This window comes from Balaenoptera borealis (genome assembly GCF_965194805.1).
Source record: "Balaenoptera borealis genome assembly, chromosome: 12".
Classification (NCBI taxonomy): Eukaryota; Metazoa; Chordata; class Mammalia; order Artiodactyla; family Balaenopteridae; genus Balaenoptera; species Balaenoptera borealis.
The window spans coordinates 40,172,816-40,194,996 of NC_138869.1; the positions used below are offsets into that span (position 1 = coordinate 40,172,816).

At 39.5% G+C, this 22,181-nt stretch overlaps 1 protein-coding gene across 27 annotated transcripts in view; it reads left to right on the forward strand.

Annotated features, from left to right (window-relative positions):
• Window positions 1–3: 3 nt before the first annotated feature.
• Window positions 4–22,181, forward strand: part of PBRM1 (polybromo 1) — a 113,053-nt gene continuing 90,875 nt past the window's right edge. For 8 of the 27 annotated variants that reach the window (XM_082348085.1, XM_082348105.1, XM_082348106.1 and 5 more), the window contains exons 1-6: window positions 87–726; window positions 4,864–5,016; window positions 5,958–6,055; window positions 13,307–13,454; window positions 18,003–18,146; window positions 20,460–20,576. In XM_082348085.1, the coding sequence (XP_082204211.1) occupies window positions 376–726; window positions 4,864–5,016; window positions 5,958–6,055; window positions 13,307–13,454; window positions 18,003–18,146; window positions 20,460–20,576 (1,011 nt within the window). In that variant the 5' untranslated portion in view covers window positions 87–375. Of the gene's footprint in view, window positions 727–3,075; window positions 3,202–4,863; window positions 5,017–5,957; window positions 6,056–13,306; window positions 13,455–18,002; window positions 18,147–20,459; window positions 20,577–22,181 lie in introns of all 27 variants that reach the window. The other 19 variants (XM_082348086.1, XM_082348093.1, XM_082348094.1 and 16 more) reach the window with 7 other exon arrangements.

Here is a 22,181-nt window from a genome sequence, read left to right on the forward strand (position 1 = left end):
CCGCCGCCTGCCCTCGTGCGCGCGCTCGCAGTGTCGCGCGGAGCCAGGTTCACTTGGCGGCCGCGGGGCTGGTTTTGCGGCGGCACCGGGAGGGGTGAGGGCGGTGAGGGCGGCGGGTGCTGGAGCGACGGCAGCGGCCGGAGGAGCAATAGCAGCAGCCGTGGCGGCCACGGGGCGGGGCGCGGCGGTCGGTGACCGCGGCCGGGGCTGCAGGCGTCGGAGCGGCTGGGTAAGGCCGGGCCTGGGGCGGGCGGGGCCGCTTCCTCTCGGCCGGCTGCCGGGCCTTTGTGTGGGCCCGGGCGGGCGGGAGCAGCGGCGGAGGCCCCGCCCCGGCCGTCGGGACGCGCCGGTCGGGCCGGGCGCGCGGGGCGGGGCATGGCGGCGGGCTTCGGGACGCGCCCGGCAGCCTTGCCGCACCTGCCGGTCGGGACAAAGGCGCGCAGCGTCCCGGAAACTCCCCGCGCCCCGCTTTCCCGCCCCCCGCGGCTGGCCGAGCTCTCGTCGCGGGCAGCTTCAAAACTGTCAACGTTTCCCTTAGTTCCCCGTACCGGTGACAGGTTGGGAAAGTCATTTCCTCCTGAGCTCAGGGCCTCCTTTTTTTGTTGTCGTTTTTTGACGGTTCAGACACAAACTCTCCTAGTAAATTTTTTTTTTAATACTTTCTGGATGACTCTGTTTAGACTGAATATTTTTATCAATGGGACTTGTATTCATCGTGGAGCCCAGGTATAGTTTCTTATCTGCAACACCACAAAGAATCGAGGTTTTCAAATCGTGTGTTTCTGGTTTTTAATATTTTTTCGTCTCTTAAGATTTTTTTACTGAGAAAGAAGCATAGTTTTGTTATTGCAGGGTAGAAATTGGTGACTTAAAGAGGAAGAAAGATTGGCAAAAATGTAGAAGAAATCCTGAAAAGCAAATGACAAATACACGATATAGTGGATATAGAAATTATTACTACAATTGTAGAAACATGTTGGAGTAAAGCATTTTTATTAACTTATCTTCCAACAAACTAAGACTCCTCAAAAATGACTTCAAGGTATTTTTTCCCATTTAGTAGTGAGCTCTTTTCCCAAGTATAATTCAAAAGCAAATTGGACTCAGTACAAAAGAGTATAATTTCTGCCTTATCACCTGTTAACAGATTGCCCTTATTTTAGATCCAAAGGAAGATTGGAAGGTATCTTTTGAAGAAGTATGTCAAATCAGTAATAAATATGTGTGGATAAATAGAAGGGCTTTGACCACTTTCTTTGGCTTTGGGAGTGTACAAAATATCTTAAATATTCATATCTATGCAGATCGCCAAGATTAGTAAATTGCTATCTGTATGATAGACTACTCTCAAGGCATCCAACATCATGTGAGAGAACACTGAATTGGGAGAATATTCCCTAAGTTAAAACACAGGCTGCAACATAATACATGTGGTTTGTTCATGCTTTTTTTTTTTTTTTTTTAAAAAGGGCAACCAGGGCATAGAATAAATACTGAAAGCTGTGAACGCCAACGTTAAGGGTGCTTTTTCTCTGGGAAGCTGGATTATAAGCGATTTTTTTCCCCTTTTGAATCTTCTGTTTTCCAAGATTTTTGTTTTAAACGTGTATTACAGTACTAAGAAATACTAGAAATACAGGAGAGTACTAAAAGTCTATGAACTGTCAAAATATACCATTTGGCTATACTGAGTAAATATTGTCCCAGTTGCACATTGTAAAGTTATTCTTTACTGTCCAATGTAATTTATCATTGGTTGTTAGAGTTTTGGACATGTGACTGTAATCAGTGCCATTTAAAAACTTGTAACTAAGTTTCAGAATCTTTTTTCTGTATAGAAAAAGAATTACTGAATGGATGCTCACAGGCCTTTGAAACTATGCAAACATTTTTTTTAATGTCTCACATAAGTGCACTTTTAATATGTTTTATTAAATAGATAAGTTGATCATTGAAACTATGCTATAAGTCAGGCTACAAAAATGGATAAAGTGCTGTTCCTGTGCCCAAGACAGCGTGCAATCCTAGAGTTAAAACTTAACATTTTTGTTGTGTTTTGACATTGCAAAGTGATTTCACATACATTTTTCACTGCCGTTAACAATCCAAGGGAGATATGTACACTACTGTTCTCATTTTAGAAATGAAGAAACAGATCTGAGAGGTTGTGACTCAAGCAACATCAAACAGATAATTAGAGATGGAAGACCTGGGTCTCTTATCCTGGTCTTCTGAGCTCAGGTCCTATTGCTCCTGCCACCCACCTGGCCACATTGCCTTTCTAGCCAAACTTCCAAAAAACATGTTAAAATGTGTTCTTTGGATGAGAAAATATTTGAAAATTATCCTTAAGTTGAATCTTTTTTCTTATCAAAGTAAATTATTAATGAGTCAAGGAGTTTTGGATAGTGTGTGGTCTAAACATTCCCCCCCCCCCAGTGATTTACATTTTTTGTCATTTGATTTTCAGCAGATTATTTATAAAAGTAATTTTGACCTGCCAAATTGTTGAAGGCTTTTTTTTTTTTTTTTTTTTAAACCTTTCTAAAGTTGTATATGATATCTTTTCAGTGCTGATAGGACTTTTGGAAAGAAATGTCTTTCTCTGAATTTTTTTGGTGGGGAGGAGTTTTCCATACTCTTTGCTCACATGAGCCATTCTTGGTTTGTTCCAGCTTGCTAACACTTGGTGTCACATGTGAGCCTTCCACATGTGTTCACTCTCCATTCCAGCTCTGTGATTGAACTCTGCTCTTATTGACTAGGGGGCAGTTGGGCAGGCATGCTTCGTTCCTGGAATTGACAGTCATTCGTGTGAGTAAAGGGGAACCTCAGTGAGGCATCTTTATGCATGTGAAAAGCATTTGGTTTTAAAATGGAAGAAATGTCAGATACTGTTAGTTCCTGAGCCTTTGCAGCTGTTTGATTGGCGCAAGAAAACTGATATGCCTATTTTCTCCAGATCTTTTATCTTTAGCAGTTCTGCTTGAATGTTTTCTGTCTATTCGTACTCATTTTTACTCCTTTGACCCTTCTTTTTATTTCCCCTGTCTCTGCCTTGTTCTTCTCTTTCAGTTTTGAATATATTAACACTGAATCAGCACTTCTAAAGCCCTGCCTTCTCCCACTGGCTTCACTTGGCCTTCAGACATAATGAGGAGACTGGCTTTTCGAGGAGCTGGTTGTGCTCTGGTAAAGCTGGTAAATTACTGATCATCTACACCCTTTCCCTTTTCTGTCCTTCCTTGCCTTTTCCCTTCCACCTTTCTTAAATTTTGTTATCCTTTTCATAAAGATTCCTGCCTTATGTTCATCAAATTCACTTGTGTCCTTGTCATAGATTGTTTACAAAAGCTTGGTCCTTAGTTTCTTCATTTTAATGAATTGACACCAGTTTGTCAGCCTTTTATAAAACAAACAAAAATCAACAAAAGTTGGCTGGCCTTGGCCTAAGCCCTTTGAAGCTTTACCCAGTTGTGGCCGATTGCAAACTAATACACTGTATAACAAACCAAGTCCTAGAGGAAAGAACATCATCATATTAGGCTCTGTTTTTAAACACCATGTGGACTGTAATTCAGAGGAAGAGATAAGAGACTTTGTTTGTTAGTTGGTTACCAGAATTTTTTATTTATTGGTTTGTTTTGCTCCTGCTTTCTTTTCCCTGGAGATCCCCAATTTTTCTCTCCATACTACTGGCAACCCATTCTTTCAGCTACTGGTGTCTTAGTTTCCTGAAACTGAATGTTGATGAGTGACACTGGGATCAGTTTTTTCTTTTTGCTCTAGAGAAAGGCCTGTGAAGTCACAATATGCTATTTGATACTGTTTTTAAATTGTATAAGCATTGTAGGACTTTCTCAGGTATGCACCCTTACCCTCTAGCTGTAGCAGATCATTTCAGTGGTTGCATTTCTTGTGTTATAGTCAAATATATATATATTTGTAAAGCTGTGTTAAGATTACTTAGCAGCCTGCCTAAAACTAAGAGCAAATATTTACATGTTTCTGGGAGGCCAAGGAGGACCTAAAACCTCACTTCCGGGGTGCTCTTCAAGATCATCTAGTGAAATGTAAAGCTGTGAATTCATGGGGATAGAGTACCTCATGTAACTGAAAAGGAGGTTAGTCTGGATTGACAGAAGTTTCAAAATGCAATTTTGCTACTTTAGCATAGGTATGGCAAGTATGTTGAGTGTTTTCTGGGGTATGTCTTGTGGATCTTTCTTTAATGAATGGAGAAAATTCATTTTCAGTGTGTTAATTTTAGGGTACATCGAAAATGCTAGAAGGTTAATCCTCTGTCCCGTTACCCTTTTGCACTAATTTGCCTCAGGGTCTGCTTCCTGTTTTTTGGTTTTTGTTTTTTTCCAACATCCTGGCCCACCTGGAAAGTGATCATAATCATAAGAAACACTGGGGAAAACAGATGAGGCTGCTGACTCCAGAGGTGACCGCCTTAGGGACTCTGTCCCTGAGGCCTGCCTGACTGCCTCAGGGGCTGAGGGATCAGTACCTCCAACACACCATTATATGTGGGTGTACCATTATACGTGGGTTTCCAAATTCCAGTCCAGGGTAAATTTGGGGCCAGAAGTGGTTGAGTCATTCAAAATTGGTAAATACAAATGAGTATACTGTTGCTGAATTTGTCCCATCCAAATTGAAAGTGTAGCATTCTGGTAAGTGAAGGGGCTAAAGCAAGGTCCAGGACTTGGCATTGAAAAAGCATAGTTAAGCTTCTTTGCAACAGTGAAAATATCCTCCTAAGTGAACCAGAAGCTTTGTGGCAAGTGGCCAACTGAGGGCTTGGTGGCAGAGTATAAAATTCAGTGTAAGAACATGGCTAATTATTTCTTATAGAAGAAGTTGGATTCCATGGGTTCCAAGAGAAGAAGAGCTACCTCCCCTTCCAGTAGTGTCAGCGGAGACTTTGATGATGGGCACCATTCTGTGTCCACGCCAGGCCCAAGCAGGAAAAGGAGGAGACTTTCCAATCTTCCGACTGTAGACCCTGTAAGTAACTCAGATCACAGTTTCTGCCTTCTGCACAATTCCCTACCTTTCCTTTAATGATAAGCAGTTAAGATGCAAGGCCTCTCAGCTTCTTTTTCCTCTGGCTTGATATTCTTAACCTTTTATGAAAAGTATACACTTAGTCAGAAGTCTTACAGTAATAGTGTAATTTAATATTATGAAATAATAAAGGATATCATTTTTGTCACATTATATAGTCATTCAAGTAAATGTATGCTTGTCATGTGCCAAGCACTGTTGTGGTGATTGGGATAAAGCCATGTGTAAGACAAGCTAGTTTTTCACATGGAGCTTAGATGCTAGTGTTGGGGAAGCAGAATGTAAACAGATGAACAAATAAATAATAAAGTTTCTCAGCTAGTGATGAGTGCTAAGAAGAAAAGTTTGGATGATATGGGCTGTTTTGGCCCATACCTTCAGGAAAGATTTCTTTGTGATCAGAAGGCAGCAGCCCTGCAGAGCACTGGGGAAGGGTGTTCCAGGCAGAGTGGCTGGATCAGGAATGGATTTGATGGGTTGTGATTACAGAGAGATGGTCAAGAGGGAGAAGGAAACTGGCAAAGTCTGCCCAGCCAGAGTATACCCTACGTACTCTGTGTTAGGAGTTTAGATTTTATTCTCTGACTGGTAAGAAGCCCTCTGTTGGATGATTTTTAAACAAGAGTGATATGAACTAATTTTGTTTAAAGGAAAAGAAAATCACCAGTAACATTCTGATGAAAGATTTAATCATTTAAATGATTTTAAATGAGAGATACTGTCAGCATACTTTAGACTTGGGTTCCTATGTGGGAATTTGGGGATTTATCCTTCTCTACTGGCCTTTTATGTTTTGTTTTTGTTGTGTTTTTTTTTTAAGAACCCCTACATTGACTTTCTGTTCACTTTTCTGGTGATTTTTCTCCTTTTCCTATGTGTAGATTGCCGTGTGCCATGAACTCTACAACACCATCCGAGACTATAAGGATGAGCAGGGCAGGCTCCTCTGTGAGCTCTTCATTAGGGCACCAAAGCGAAGGTGAGTGGGAGGGGTTTGGTTCCGGGTGCAAGTTGAAAGTATTTAATAATTGAGTTTTCTTTTGGAAGGAATGGCTTAGATGATACTGGGGTCTAAATTTTAGTTTCAGTTGTCAAGGTGTAGCGAAGCGCATTTAAAAAAATTTTTGTTTTAACTAAAGAAAAAAATTTTAGTTGTAAAAATCATACAACATAAAATTTACAGTCTTAATTGTTTTTAAGTGTACGGTTCAATGTGTGTTAAGTGTATTTACATTGTTACACAGCAGATCTCCAGAGCTCATTCATATTGCAAAATTGAAACTCTGTGCCCATTAAATAACTCCCCATTTCCCCCTTCCCCTATCTCCAGTCCCTAGCAATCACCATTGCCCTTTCTGTTTCTGTGAATTTGACTGCTTTAGGTATCTCATGTAAGTGGAATCATACAGTATCTGTCTTTTGTGACTGGCTTATTTCACCTAGCGTAATGTCCTCAAGATTTATCCGTGTGGTGCCATTTGACAGGATTTCCTTCCTTTTTAAGGCTGAATAGTAGTCCATTGTGTACATATACCACATTTTTTTAATCCACTCATCCATTGGTAAACACTTGGGTTGCTTCCACCTCTTGGCTATTGTGAATTATGCTGCAGTGAACATGAGTGTGCAAGTATAAATACCTCTTTGAGATGCTGCTTTCAGTTTTTTTGGATATATACCCAGAAGTGGGATTGTTGGATCTTACAGTAATTGTGTTTTTAATTTTTTGAGCAATCACCATACTGTTTTCCATAATTGCAGCACCATTTTACATTCCCACCAACAGTGTACAAGAGTTCCAATTTCTCCACACCCTCACCACACTTGTAGTTTTGTAGTAAGTTTTGAAATCAAAAGGTGTGAGTCCTCTGTGATGGTTAATTTTATGTGTCAACTTGACTGGGTTAAGGGATGCCCAGATAGCTGGTAAAACATTATTTCTGGGTGTGTCTGTGAGGATGTCTCTTGAAGAGATTAGCATCTGAATAGGTAGACTGAGTAAAGAAGACAGCCTTCACCAATGCAGCTGGGTATCATCCAGTCCCCTGAGGGCTTGAATAGAACAAAAGGGTAGAAGAAGGGTGAATTTGTGTTCTCTGTTTGAACTGAGACATCCATCTTCTCCTGTCCTTGGATGTTGGAGCCCCTGGTTCTTGGGCTTTCAAACTGAAATACACCACTGGCTTTCCTGGTCTCCAGCTGGCAGATCCTGGGACTTCTTGGCCTCTGTAATCACTAGTTCCTATGATAATTCTCTTACACCTCTCTCTCTCCCCCTCTCTCTCTCTGTTTCTCTCCCTTTCCCTACCTATCTATCTATCTACTGATAGATAGATAGGTAGGTAGATAGATCCTAGTGGTTCTGATTCTCTGGAGAACCCTGACTAATATGGTCTTCCAATTTCATTCTTCTTTTTCAGGATGGGTTTTTTTGTTTCTGCAGACAATTCTGTTGGGATTTTGTTAGGTTTTGCATTGACTCTGTGGATTGCTTTGGGTAGTATTGGTATCTTAACAATATTAAGTTTTCCAATCCAAGAACGTGGGATATCTTTCCATTTATTTGTGTTTTAATTTCTTACAGGAGTGTGTAGTTTTCAGTGTAAAGTCTGTCACCTCGTTGGTTAGGTTTATTCTTTAATCTCCTTTTTGGATTGTTCACTGTTAGTGTGTAGAAATGCAACTGATTTTTGTGTGTGTTGGTTTTGTATCTTGCAACTTTGCTAAATTCACCTATTACTTCTAAAAGTTTTTTTTTGTGTGGGATGTTTAGAGTATTCTGCATATGAGATCTTATCATCTGCGAACAGAGATAGTTTTACTTCTTCCTTTCTAATTTAGATGCCTTTTATTTCTTCTTGTTGCCTAATTGCTCTGGCTAGGACTTCCAGTACTTTGTTGAAAAGAAGTGGTGAGAGCAAGCATCTTTGTCTTTCATCATTTTTAGTATGATATTAGCTATAGACTGTTCATATATGGCCTTTATTTTGTTGAGGTAGTTTCCATCTATACCTAATTTGTTGAGCATTTTTAATCATGAAAGCGTATTGAATTTTGTCAGATGCTTTTTCTGTATCAGTTGAGATGATCATGTGGTTATTTTCCTTCATTCTGTTAATATGATTCATTACTTTTATCAATTTTCATAAGTTGAACCATCCTTGCATTGCAGGAATAAATCCTACTTGATCAGGGTGTATAATCCTTTCAATATGCTGCTGAATTCATTTTGCTAGTATTTTGTTGAAAATTTTTGCATCAACGTCCATAAGGGATATTGGTCTGTAGTTTTCTTTTCTTGTAGTGTCTTTGTCTGGCTTTGGTATCAGAGCATTACTAGGTTCACAGAATAAGTAAGTTTTCCCTCCTCTGGTTTTTTGGAAAAGTTTGAGAAGAATTATGTTAGTTCTTTAAATGTTTGGTGAAATTCAGCAGTGAAGCCATTAAGTCTAGGGCTTTTCTAGGGCTTTTCTCCTAGGCCAGGAGGTCTTTGGTTACTGATTCAATCTCCATACTGGTTATATGTCTATTCAGGTTTCCTGTTTCTTCATATTCAGTCTTGGTAGGTCGTATGTTTCTAGGAATTTATCCATTTCTTCTAGGGTATCCAATTTATTGGCCTACAGTTGTTCATAATAATCTCTTATAATTCTTTTTATTTCTCTGGCATTGGTTGTAATGTCCCCTCTTTCATTTCTAATGTTATTTGAATCTTCTTTTTTTTCTTAGTTAATTAGCTGAGGGTTTGTCAATTCTGTTGAGCTTTTCAAGAAACCAACTCAACTTTATTGATTTTTTTTCCTGTTGTTTTTCTATTCTCTATTTCATTTATCTCTGCTTTATATATAGTTTCCTTCCTTCTAGCTATGAGTTTAGTTTGTTCTTCTTTCTCTAGTTCCTTGACAGTGGAACATATTTTTAAAAATTATTTAATAGTCTTTAGGATAGCAGCAAAGTTGTATTTATCATAGTTAAAAGGGATTAGTTTTTCACAATATGCAGAAGACACTGATTATTTTCACCTTGCTGTCTCTCTTTTTTCCCTAACTTTTGGACTTGACTTCTGTGGTCCAATGAAGCAAAAACAAATATGCACCTGGCACACGCCTCCCTGTGGAGGCTATGTTCCCCCTGACTAGAGCATCCTTCCTCTCTTGCTATCAAAATAATATCACTGTTCTTTTCACACTCTGGCATTTGAAGTTCTTTGTTCTGAAAACATACATTAGTGTGGTAGATAGAATAATGGCCCCGCCAAAATGTCTGTGTTCTAATCCCTGGAATCCATGAATATGTAGGATTACATGACAAAGAGAAATTAAGTTTGTTAGTCAACTGCCTTTGAATTGGAGAAATTATCCTGGATTATCCAGGTGGTCCCAGTGTAATCACAGGAGTCCTTAAAGAGGGAAGTAGAGGAGTAAGTCAGAGAGAGATTTGAAGATGCTGTATTCCTGGCTTTGAAGATGGAGGAATGGGGCTACAAGCCAAGGAATGCACGTGGCCTCTAGAAGCTGGAAAAGGCAAGGAAATGAATTGTTCTCTAGAACCTCCAGAAGGAATGTGAACACCTTGCCTTTTAGCTTAGTGAGAACCATTTTGGACTTCTGTAAGGTAATAAATTTGTGTTGTTTTAAGCCATTAATTTTGTGGTAATTTGTTAGAGCAACAATTGGAAACTAATACAATGAGTTAATTAAAGATTTAGATCCATTCATGAATGTTGATGCTGCAGTGGGTAGCCAACAAGCTCTAGGTTGATCTGAAGGCAAACCTCTCACTCCAAAGAGCAGAGCCACCAAGGATGCAGTGTCATCATCCTGAATGAGGAGAGCTCTGTAAATTAGTCATGCCAAAAAAGAAGAGTTTTTTTTTTTTAAATGAAATCTGTCTACAGATTTCAGTTAGTTTATCAGTAACAATCTTTTGAAAGTTGTCATTTAATTAGCATATGATAATTAACGCCCATATTTATTGCTTACTACATGCTAGGCACAGCACTAAGTGCTTTCCAGGCCTCATCTTGTTTAAACCTGAGCAATATTGTTATCACAGTTTATAGATGACAACTTGTACAAGTTCTCAGAACCATTGAGGATAACCAGAATTCAGACTCAGGTTTTTCTGATTCTAAAGCCTGTGCTCTTAACCAGTATGTTGTATAGAGAAGCAGCATCATATTGTAGTACACAAGCACCTCATGGAAAAGGACTGCCCCTCTGCTGCCTGCTTTTCACCAGCTGAGGGGCAGAAAATACAGGCCTTTGGTGCTGGAGCACTGTCTTCTAGCCTCCATGACGTGGTACTTTAGGAGCACTGCTGCCTTCCCCCCAGTGCTGTGCCTGCCTGCATCTCTTCTCCTCCTCTGTGGAATGCATGTTTTCTCAAGAGCTTGTGGGAAGAAGTACTATTCAGAGCCATGCAATTGTGAATCTCTTTTTGAGACTTTGTTTTCATTAGTATGTTAGGTTGCTTGTACTAGGACATCCAAATTAACAATGGCTGAAACAAGAACAATTGCTTTCTCGCATGTACAAGTCCTATTCTGTGAGGTCTTCAGGGCCGAGATACTGTCTGTCTTTTTATTCTGCTGTGCTTGGGGTATCGCCCTTGTCTGCATGGTCTGAGATGGCTCACCACCACAACTACCTTCCGGCCCATAGGAAAAAAGAAACATGTTAGGATGTGACCTGGACATGGTACATTTCAGCTCTTGCATTGGTCAGAACTTAGCTGCAACATGGCTAAGAATTTGGCCTTTAGTACCCAGGCAGGAGCTTAGAATGCTGTCATCTTGGGAAGGAGGCAAAATAGGTTTAGGGGTAGCCAGCAGGCTCTGCACATTAGGCAGAGTGTTTCTCACTTTTCTGGTTAAAACCCTTAGTTATGCTTTGACTATTCTGTGGTCATATTATGGCAGGGTGCCCTCACCTATTGTTGAAAGAGAAAAGCTCTTAAGACATGTACTTCACAGTCCTATATGTGTGTGTATGTGTGCACAGAGTCTGGAAGAATATTAATAGTGCTCTTAACTCTGGATGAATAGGGGCAGTTTTTACTTTTCTATGCTTTTCTGTATGTTGATTTAAGTGGGAAAAATCAGTTAGAGCTATTTCATTTTCAAAGTGGGGGGACCTTGTTTTGACCACATTATATAGAGTGGAATGTTGGGATCCTGACCTTTTTTTCTATATGGTTATTCTGAAAATGTTTGTGAGGAACCCCCTAGCAGAGCTTCTGGGAGATAGTGTCCTTTCTAGGTATGTGTCCTCATTGCGTTGTCAGTTGTCTACAGATAATCTCCCAAGCCTGAGAGGCTGCTGAGGCCCAGCTTTAGCAAGGAGCAGTGGACTATGGCCCATCAGGCCCAGGCAGAGAGAGCCATCTAGGATAGCAAGTTAACAAAGCCCTAATGCTCACTCTGAGAAAGTCCCTTGGTACCACTGACAACATTGATATTAGGCCTGGGTGGGCCTTTGTTGTTACTCACTGAGACCTTTATGTTCTTACACTTTCTTTGAATAGCAGATTGAATACTCCTTTTATCCCCTCGTACTTAATTTTATAGTTCACTAAAATCGTAAGTAGTTGATAAGGGTTTAAAAACTTAATTTACTCTTCTTCCTTTCCCTTCCTGGAGAATTCAAAGTCATTAGGTGAGGCTGAGCAAGGTAGGAATCGGCAAGGGAGACAAGCGGTGGGGGTATGGGGTAGGGGTTGTGGACAATAGCCATGTCACAGGCTTTTACATAGCCTGGAGTTACCTTTCCATAAAGTACAAGGAGTAAAAGAGTAACTTGGTCAGTTGAGAAGCTTGGCAGACCATAATCAAGTGACCAAAATCAACCTCATCTAAGTAGTGGCATGAGTTGAAATCAAGCGCCACGTGATAGAATACAGTGAGATGAATATAGCATCATCAGAATTTATTCATCAGGAGAAGAGACAACCCCAGATTAAGGGACACTCTACAAAATAACGGGCCTATAATTTTCAAAAGTATTAAGATCATGAAAGTCAAGGAAAGACTAAGGAACTGTTTCAGAATGAAGGAAACTGAGGAAACATAACTGAATGCAGCATGATTCACATTGATCCTTTTGCTATAAAGGACAATTTTGGAACAGTTGGCAAAATATAAATGGGTTCTGAGGATTAGATGGTGAGACTGTATCAAAGTGAATTTTCTGATTTTGATGATTGAACTGTGCTCCTTTTTTGTAGGAAAAACACACAACTCTTCAGCAGCTTACTCTCAAATGGTTCAGAAAAACATTCTGTGTACTATTCTTGCAATTTTTATGTTAAAGCAAAAAGTTTTAAAAAATTAAATATATCATACATACATGGCTAAAACATGGTCAGCCAGTGTCCCAGAAGAGATTAAAGCCTTAATGACAGCATTCTTCATATGTAGTAACTTACCCTCTTACACATCTAGGATGAGTTTTATCTACCCCTAAGGGAGAATTGTGAAAAATAGTTGCTTAGATAATTTTGCAGAAGGTTTACTTGTCTCATGGAACTCCATTTGAAAAAAAGCCAGAAGGAATAATAATAAACATCCATGAACCAAAACCCAACTTAAGAAATTATTATAACTACTTTAAAGTGTCCCCTCCTCTCCAGGAGATAACCACTATCCTTAATTTTCTGTTTATCATTCCCATGCCTTTTTTATTCTGTCATGTTTGTTTATGTCTTATGCCCTTTTATCATTGGTAAGCTCCTTGTGCCAAGGGCCTCATCTTTCTCTTTTGTAACTTTAGTACTTGATGTTAGAGCAGCATATATACTAGGCACTTGATAGCACTTGGCAGAGAAAGTTCTGTGGTCACTACCTGAAGAAAGATAATCAATTTCGTAAGTTTATAAAGAGCTTTGGAACATACCTGTTTTCAGCCATTATTGAACCCCATGAAAGGTAAGTCATTTTCATTTGCAGAAGATACCTTTGACATGGTTTTAGTGTTGGTGCCTTAAATCTTAAATATTTAGCATATAAAAGACTATCACAGATGTTAATTTAGGTTTCTATATCACCAATATGTATTTTGAAAAGGGCATGCATATTCATCTTGCTTTTGTTATTCCCTCTCCGTTCCAATAATGAGAGTACATCTAGTATGTTCTGTCACTTGGAGTGTTGGACATTACCACAGAGTTTTGAGACATAACTTTTTTTGGGCTTTTGATTAATAAATACCTTTTTAAAAAACATTATTGACAGAAATCAACCAGACTATTATGAAGTGGTTTCTCAGCCCATTGACTTGATGAAAATCCAACAGAAACTAAAAATGGAAGAGTATGATGATGTTAATCTGCTGACTGCTGACTTCCAGTTGCTTTTTAACAATGCAAAGGCCTATTATAAGGTAAGAAAACATCAAATTTGGAAGATATTCAATTTGATAATTGTATGGCTTTTTAATATTTATCAGTCTGGTAGATAAGTAGTGGTTTTTCATTTGGTAGTTTGAGTTTGCATTTCTCTTGTTAGTAAAGAAAACTAAAGATTAATATGATTATGACCCATTCTTGTTTCTTCTGTGTCTGCTCAAATCTTTTGCCTGTTTCTCTCTTGGGTTGTTTGTCATTTTCATATTTATTTTCAGAAATTTTTTTGTTCTAGATACTAATCCTTTTTTTGGTTATCTGTGTTGCAAATATCTTCTCCCACTGTTTGGCTATTTCTTCACTCTTTGTGGTGTCTTTTTTTTTTTTTTTTTTAATATTTATATATTTATTTTGGCTGCACCAGGTCTTAGTTGCAGCATGTTTGGTTGCAGCATGCAGGATCTTTAGTTGTGGCATGCGGACTTCTTAGTTGCGGCATGCATGTGGGATCTAGTTCCCCGACCAGGGATCGAACCCTGGCCCCCTGCATTGGGAGCGTGGAGTCCCACCCACTGGACCACCAGGGAAGTCCCTGTGGTGTCTTTTGATGAACAGAAGGTTTTTTATTTTAATATAGTTAGATCTATTAGTCTTTAACTTTGTGGTTTATCCTTCTTTGTGTCTTGTGTCAGAAATCTCTAAGCCCAAAGATTATAAAGATATTCTCTTATTTTCTTCTAAAAGTTTAATAGTCTTGTCTTTCGTATATAAACCTTTAGTGCAGCTGGGATTGATTGTTGTGTCTTCTCTGAGGTAGGGATCTATTTTTTTTCCACAGGTATAAACAGCACCTTGAAATGGCCATCTGCTTCACATTTGTCTCTGATGTTAGTGCTGGCGTTGATTCCATGTGCTCATGGGCCTCTTTGTGGCCTTTTATTCTGTTCCTTTTGTTCTGGCCAGCTTATCTAAAACTGGGCTATTCTATTTCTACCTTAATTTCTATGGATTTATAATTCTTTATCTGGCAAAGAAACTGTTTTGATTATTTTTATACATTTTAATATTAGTGTGTTAAGTCAACAAGCACCAAAAAGATTGTTTGAATTTGTATTGGAATTGCATTGGCTTTGTAGATTGTATTTTGGAGAATTGACGTAATTGTGATGTTGATTATTCCGGTCTGTGAATTTGGTACGTCTTCATTTATTTGTCTTTTTAACAAAGCTTTATATGTTTTTTTCATCAAGATTCTGCAAAAATGTTAGATTTATTCTTAATGCTGTGTGTATATATTTTTTCTTTAATTGAGATATAATTCACACACTCTTTTAAAGTGTAGAGTTTGGGGCTTCCCTGGTGGCGCAGTGGTTAAGAATCTGCCTACCAATGCAGGGGACATGGGTTCGAGCCCTGGCCTGGGAAGATGCCACATGCCACAGAGCAACTAAGCCCATGGGCCACAACTACTGAGCCTGCGCTCTAGAGCCCTCAAGCCACAACTACTGAGCCCGCATGCCACAACTACTAAAGCCTGTGCGCCTAGAGCCCACAACAAGAGAAGCCACCACAATGAGAAGCCTACGCACCACAACGAAGAGTAGCCCCCGCTCGCTGCAACTAGAGAAATCCTGCGTGCAGCAACAAAGACCCAATGCAGCCAAATAAATAAATAAATAATTTATTTTTTAAAAAAATCGGTATCTTAAATGCCCTTCTAAATAATGTAAAACCTTAGAATAATGTAACTCTGATCTTTTTATTTATGCTATTGATGTTTTGTGTTTTATTTCTATTTTGACAAATTTTTAATCCCATAAAATAATGTTACTGTTTTATGTAGTCAGTTTTTTTACTTACAAACAAATTACTGTCTTTATTCTTCATTCTTGTATTGCTATTGAGAAATCATGTCAGTATGACTGTATTTCCTTTGAAGGTTACCTGTCTTTTCCTTCTAGCTATCTTTAGTATCTTCTTTCTGTCTTTTATATTCCACAGTTTCACTGTGATACGTCTAGATACGAATATCTTATTATTATAGAATTTGGGAGCTGTAGATCTTTCTAAATCTTTGGGTTGGTATTTTTCATCAGTTCTGGAAATTTTTCAGCCATTATGTCTTTGTATATTGCCCTTTCCCCATTCTCTCTTCTTGTAGAACTCTGACTGGTTGTTATATTAGAACTCTCTTAGGTTTCCATTTCTCTTAACTTTTTGTAGTCCCCTTTTTTGTGTCAGTATTGCTTTTTAGGTAATATCTTTAGTTCTTATATTTTTCTTTTTTTTTTAATATATATTTTAAAAATTTATTTGTTTTATTTATTTATTTTTGGCTGCATTGGATCTTCGTTGCGGTACACGGGCTTCTCATTGCAGTGGCTTCTCTTGTTGCAGAGCACGGGCTGTAGGCACACGGGCTTCAGTAGTTGTGGTGCACAGGCTTCAGTAGTTGTGGCTCATGGGCTCTAGAGCACAGGTTGAGTAGTTGTGGCGCACGGGCTTAGTTGCTCCGCGGCATGTGGGATCTTCCCGGACCAGGGCTCGAACCCGTGTCCCCTGCATTGGCAGGCGGATTCTTAACCACTGTGCCACCAGGGAAGCCCCTAGTTCTTATATTTTTCTTTGAAATCTGCTCTTAAACCAATCTATTGAGTCTTACATTTTAATGTTTATATTTTTCTTATTTTCGAAGTAGTTTCTATTTTGGGGATTGTTTATGTCTTCAATCCTATTATTTCTTTAAACGTTTTCAACATATTTTTTATTCCGTAGCAGATAACTCAATATCTGAATTATTTGCATGTGTTTTTGCTGTCATTTCTGCTAGCTTTCTCTTGTGACTCTTTTCTTATTTTTTCCCTTTGATATTTGGCTGCACTGGGTCTTCGTTGCTGCGCACGGGCTTTCTCTGGTTGTGGCAAGCGGGGGCTACTCTTCGTTGCGGTGCGTGGGCTTCTCATTGCGGTGGCTTCTCTTATTGCAGAGCACGGCCTCTAAGCATGCAGGCTTCAGTAGCTGCAGCACATGGGCTCTGTAGTGGCGCTCAGGCTCTAGAGTGCAGGCTCAGTAGTTGTGGTGGGCGGGCTTAGTTGCTCCACGGCATGTGGGATCTTCCCAGACCAGGAATCGAACCCATGTCCCCTGCATTAGCAGACAGATTCTCAACCACTGCACCACCAGGGAAGTCCTCTTGTGATTCTTATTCTTGTGTGTTTCATGAATTTTGACTATGAGCTTATATTTCTTGGAACTTTATCTATAGGGAGACTTAGGCTTAGATTGAAGTTGGGTTCATCTAGAGAAGATTTGTTGCTTATCCCAGGCACCTGGCCTCTCTTCGTTAGGGCTAGCTTATGGTGAAGCATTCTCAGAGGAGATTCCTCTCATCCCTCTCTTCTCTCCACAGTGCCATGGGTTTAGCTGGGTGGAGGTTGAGGTGGGTAGTCTTCCTTTTCCCTGGCAGCAGAGAAATGAATTGTTTTGAATTCCCAGTTACACTGCATCCATGGCCTTTGGATTCCCAGCTTTGGGCAGACCCTGGCCTTTATCTCTTGTCCTTGCAGCCTCAAGGAGGCTTGAAAACTAAAGGTTAGGTTATCTTGTCTTATAGGTGAGGGCAGTGTTCTTGCTCATCCAGGTTCCTGCTTTTACTCTATTCTTGCTTTTATGAACATTGCTTACTCCTTATTGGCAGCACATGGATACATTTTTAAAGCTTTACTGTTTGTTTAACATTGCATCCAGCATTATTCTTTTTCTTTTTTTTAATATTAACTTATTTATTTGGCTGCACCGGGTCTTAGTTGTGGTGTGGGGGGTCTTTGTTGCAGCACATGGGATCTTTAATTGTGGCATGTGGGATCTAGTTCCCTGACCAGGGATCAAACCCGGGCCCCCTACATTGGGAGCACAGAGTCTTAGCCACTGGACCACCAGGGAAGTCCCCCAGCGTTGTTCTTTTTTTGTTTTGTTTTTTTGTTTGTTTGTTTTTAAATTTATTTAATTTAATTTATTTATTTTTGGCTGTGTTGGGTCTTTGTTGCCGCATGCGGGCTTTCTCTAGTTGTGGCGAGTGGGGGCTACTATTCGTTGCAATGTGTGGGCTTCTCATTGCAGTGGCTTGTCTTGTTGCGGAGCATGGGCTCTAGGCGCGTGGGCTTCAGTAGTTGTGGTTTACAAGCTCTAGAGTGCAGGCTCAGTAGTTGTGGCTCACGGGCTTAGTTGCTCCATGGCATTTGGGATCTTCCCGGACCAGGGCTCGAACCCGTGTCCCCTGCATTGGCAGGCGGATTCTTAACCACTGTGCCACCAGGGAAGCCCCCCCAGCACTGTTCTTACTGGAAAGTTTTAGTTAGTTTATCCCCACCATGCTTCAGGAAAAGAAAATATTCAAATAAGGTGTTAAATAGTTTAAAAATAGAAGTGATAATCAGGACAATCATTAGCTTCTGTCCTTTAGTCTTGTATCCCTTAAGTTGGGTCTTATCCTTTAAATTGCCTTTCTTAGTGTATCAGTAATAATTAGCCTTTATCATAAAATACTAAAGTGATATTTTTTTTCTCTTCTCCTTGCTAATGTACAGCCAGATTCTCCTGAATATAAAGCTGCTTGCAAACTCTGGGATTTGTACCTTCGAACAAGAAATGAGTTTGTTCAGAAAGGAGAAGCAGATGATGAAGATGATGATGAAGATGGGCAAGACAATCAAGGCACAGTGACCGAAGGAGTAAGTGTGCCACTGGAATAGGTGATAGATATGCTACTGGGAGGTGGACGAGGCACCTGCCTGTGATTTCTCTTGGCCACTGTGGGCAGGTGGGCTTTCTGTGCAGTTGTGTTGGTAAGTGGGAGGGTAAAGGGACACGCAACCAGAGAGCCCCACTCCAGTTACAAGGGATCCTAGGACATCCTGCACTACATGTAACATGCATGGTTGCTTTCATGAATTGCTCTTACGTTAATGCATATTTCCTGCTCACTTTTAAAGAGAATCTTCATATTATCAAGGACTGGTCCAATATTGCTATATTGAGATATTTTGTAAGGGTAGGCAGTGTTGTGATTGAAAGTTGGAAAGTTGATGGAGTCACTTTAGTTAGGAATATTTTTATGGGTTAGGCTGGTTCCTAGAACATGCCAGGTGTGTTCCTGCCTCTGGAATTTTGCAGTTGCTCTTACTTCTGCTTCCTTTGACTCTGCCTGTGACTATGTCTTCTGCATTATTCTAACATCACTTAAAATAATGTAAACTGGGAGAAGACTTTCCTAACCACTCTGTCAGATTGTTTGCTCTGTGCTCCTCCTTTCCAATCATCACATCACTCTGTTCTGTGATCTATAATTTTTATCACTATATGTGAAATAACGTATTTAGAATTAGTTTATGTGTTTACTTTCTGTCTTCCTCAAGTAAAATGATAGCTCCACAAAAGGTATCACCTTGTTCACCTATTCTGGCATCTAGACTCTGCCCAACATGTAGGTACTGAAAAATACTTGCTGAATGAACACACATGTTTAAAAAGAGAAAAAAGAACAGTAAAAGGAATTGCATCTCTCTTCTGCAACTAAATAGTAAGACACCCAAAGAATAAGTTATGTGAATGCATTCATACTCCCTGCTCCCTTTGTCATCTGCAACATTTTTCCAAAGTAGCTGGTTGGGTTGGGAGAAGAGGAATCTTGGCCGCAGGACATAACTCACCTCTTTGAAGCTTACTCTGTGGTGTCATGTTTTAACTAGTAAGTAAATGACTTAAATACGAGTATTTTCGTCTGCTTTCATCAGTGTTATCTTGGTTCTTCTCTAAGCTTAGGTGGTTGGGGAGTCTCAGCTAATCACATATCTTATATGTTAAATATTTATTGCGTGTCTGTTTGCCAGGTGCTGTGCTGGTAGGTTCAAGAGATGTCAGTACCCTCTCTCTGGGCCTAATGTTGGACTTTAAAATTGAGACTTTACTAAATAAGACTTCTGTTGGATTAGGACAAAAATATTAGTGCTTTTATGATTTAAACCAGAATTAACCATTAATCTTTACTTTATATGCCCAAAACATGGTTTGGACTTAAAGTACTATTTAATATAAACCTTGACTGAGACATCCCATTTCTGACTGTAGAACAGGGGTCCATGGACTGTTAGGAACGGGGCCGCACAGCAGGAGGTGAGCGGCAGGCGAGCGAGCGAAGCTTCCATCTGCCGCTCCCCATTGCTCTCTTTACCTCCTGAGCCATCCTCTGCATTGCTCGCATTACCACCTGACCACCCACCCTCCCATCCGTGGAAAAATTTTCTTCCACGAAACCAGTCCCTGGGGCCAGAAACCTTGGGGACTGCTGCTGTAGAAACTGGCTTCAGACTTAGACCCTCCCTGGCCACCTACTCTTTGGGACATATCTTTTCCCATATTGAAACAGTGACTAAGGTAGGAGTAAGCCAGCCAGTGTGGAGAGCAGAAGTGATTGCATCAATTGGCTTAATCTCCATTCAATTTTGATATAACTTGAATTCGGTTGTTAGATCTGGCAGAGCACCCCATAGTTAAAAGTATGTAGTTCCAGAAGTATGTAGTTGTTCCACCAGAATACCAAGATTTCCGTAGACGTGAACAGCAGATACAGAAATGGCCAGGTATCATGGGGCACGTTTTCTCCATCTCAGTTACTCAGACCCTTGAAAGGTATGCATTTCCATCATTTCACACATATGGCACTTTAACTTCACTGTTGCAGTGTTTGCTGTGAATAGAGTTCAGTAAAAGGACCCGATTCAAAGGATTTAGTTACTGAAATAATATGAGTAGCCTCATTAGTTTCAAATATGCTGTCCTGGGAGTGTAACCCCTCATGACCAGCATCAGAGAATTTCTGTGGTATTCTTGAAAATTGTACTTAAAATAAGTATTGTTTAGAAGTTGCTCTTTTGAATTAACTTTAAAATTTTAGAAGCTGTTTAATATCAGCATTTATTTTTGGATTTCTCTCACAAGGTACTTATTTCTTCCCTCTCTCATTCCTTACAACCGCCTCTTCCCAGTCTTCTCCAAGTTACTTGAAGGAGATCCTGGAGCAGCTTCTTGAAGCCATAGTTGTAGCCACAAATCCATCAGGACGTCTCATTAGCGAACTTTTTCAGAAACTGCCTTCTAAAGTGGTAAGTGATGCAGTTGAAGACAGGTGGATTAAAGTGTTTTTTGGTTTTTTTTTTTAAGTACTTCAGAAATTCTGTTAGTTTTAAGTATATAAAGTAAGACTAATGCAAGGCATTGGAGATAGCCAAGAGATCCTCCTCATGGCCTCAGCAGTAAGCACATAGGACATGTTCTGTCATTTTACTTCAGCAAAAGGTTGTGGATTTTTTTTTAAATTGTGTTTTTGTTTTGTTGATTGGTAATTCTTTTTGTTTTTTGTTTCTATGGTTGTAAAATATACAATAACATAAGATTTACCTTTTAACCATTTTAAGTGTACAGTTCAGTGGCATTAAGTACATTCATATTATTGTGCAACTATCACTACCATCCATCTCCAGAACTTTTTCATTTTCCTACCCATTAAACAATAACTCTCTACTTTTCCCTCCTGCCAGTCCCTGGAAACCACAGTTCTGCTTCTATGAATTTGACTACTCTAAGTACCTCATTTAAGAGGAATCATACAGGATTTGTTCTTTTGTGTCTGGCTTATTTCACTTAGTGTAGTATATTCACGGTTTATCCACGTTGTAGTGTGTGTCAGGATTTCCTTCCTCTTTAAGGCTGAATCCATTGTATGTATATACCACATATTACTACTTTTTGTTTATCCATTCATTTGTTGATGGACATTTGGGTTGTTTCTAAGATTAGTAATTCTTAAATGATCAAATAGGGGAGGGGGGAGAAAAAGATAAAATAAGCAGCTAAACTAAACCTTTTATTTATAAAAGAGAAGCCACATTCTCTACTCAGGAGACAGAATGAGAGGAAGATAAATGAGTTCCTCCTCTCTTAGTTCTCTTTGATCGTCTGGTGATAAAGAAGAGAGAGAGACCTAATAAGTATTCTTCTACCCCAAAGAGGAAGAGGGTTTCTAGACCAATGAAACCCTTTAAAAGTGTTAGAACCCCTTGTGGCTTCACATCCAAGAAGCAATTAACATAGCTGAAGTTCCACTTTAGCCTTTGGAACTACAAAAATTTCTATGGCCTCTGCATTCTTATATTTCTAGATAAAGATATACTTTTAGAAGTTCTTCACTTGTTTAACTCCATTGTGACCATTTTCTTTTTTTATCTAACTCTTAAGGACAAGGACTGATGTATTTTCTTTTGTGTCCCTGCCACGTAATTGGAACCCAGCATGTCAGAGGTTTGCAAGAAGTGCTTGTTGACTGATGGGTAGCATGCAGCTTTACCCATCTGTCATCAACAAGACTAGTTATTTACAAGGTGACTAGCTGTAGGACAATTACAACATTAGAAATAAAGCATCTCTGACCACTGCTGTCCTAAGCATGGATCTGATTAGAAAAATATAATGATTATATTGGTTATATATTTAAAATTTCAAGGAAAGAAAAAACCAGTAAGACAGTTCTTCAAAAATGAAACATAGAATTATCATATGATCCAGCAATTCTACTTTGGATATATACCCAAAAGAGTGTAAGCAAGGTCTCAAAGAGGTATTTGTACAACCATGTTCATAGCAGTATTATTCACAATAGCTGAAACATGGAAGCAACCCAGGTGTTCCTCTACATGTGAATGAATAAATAA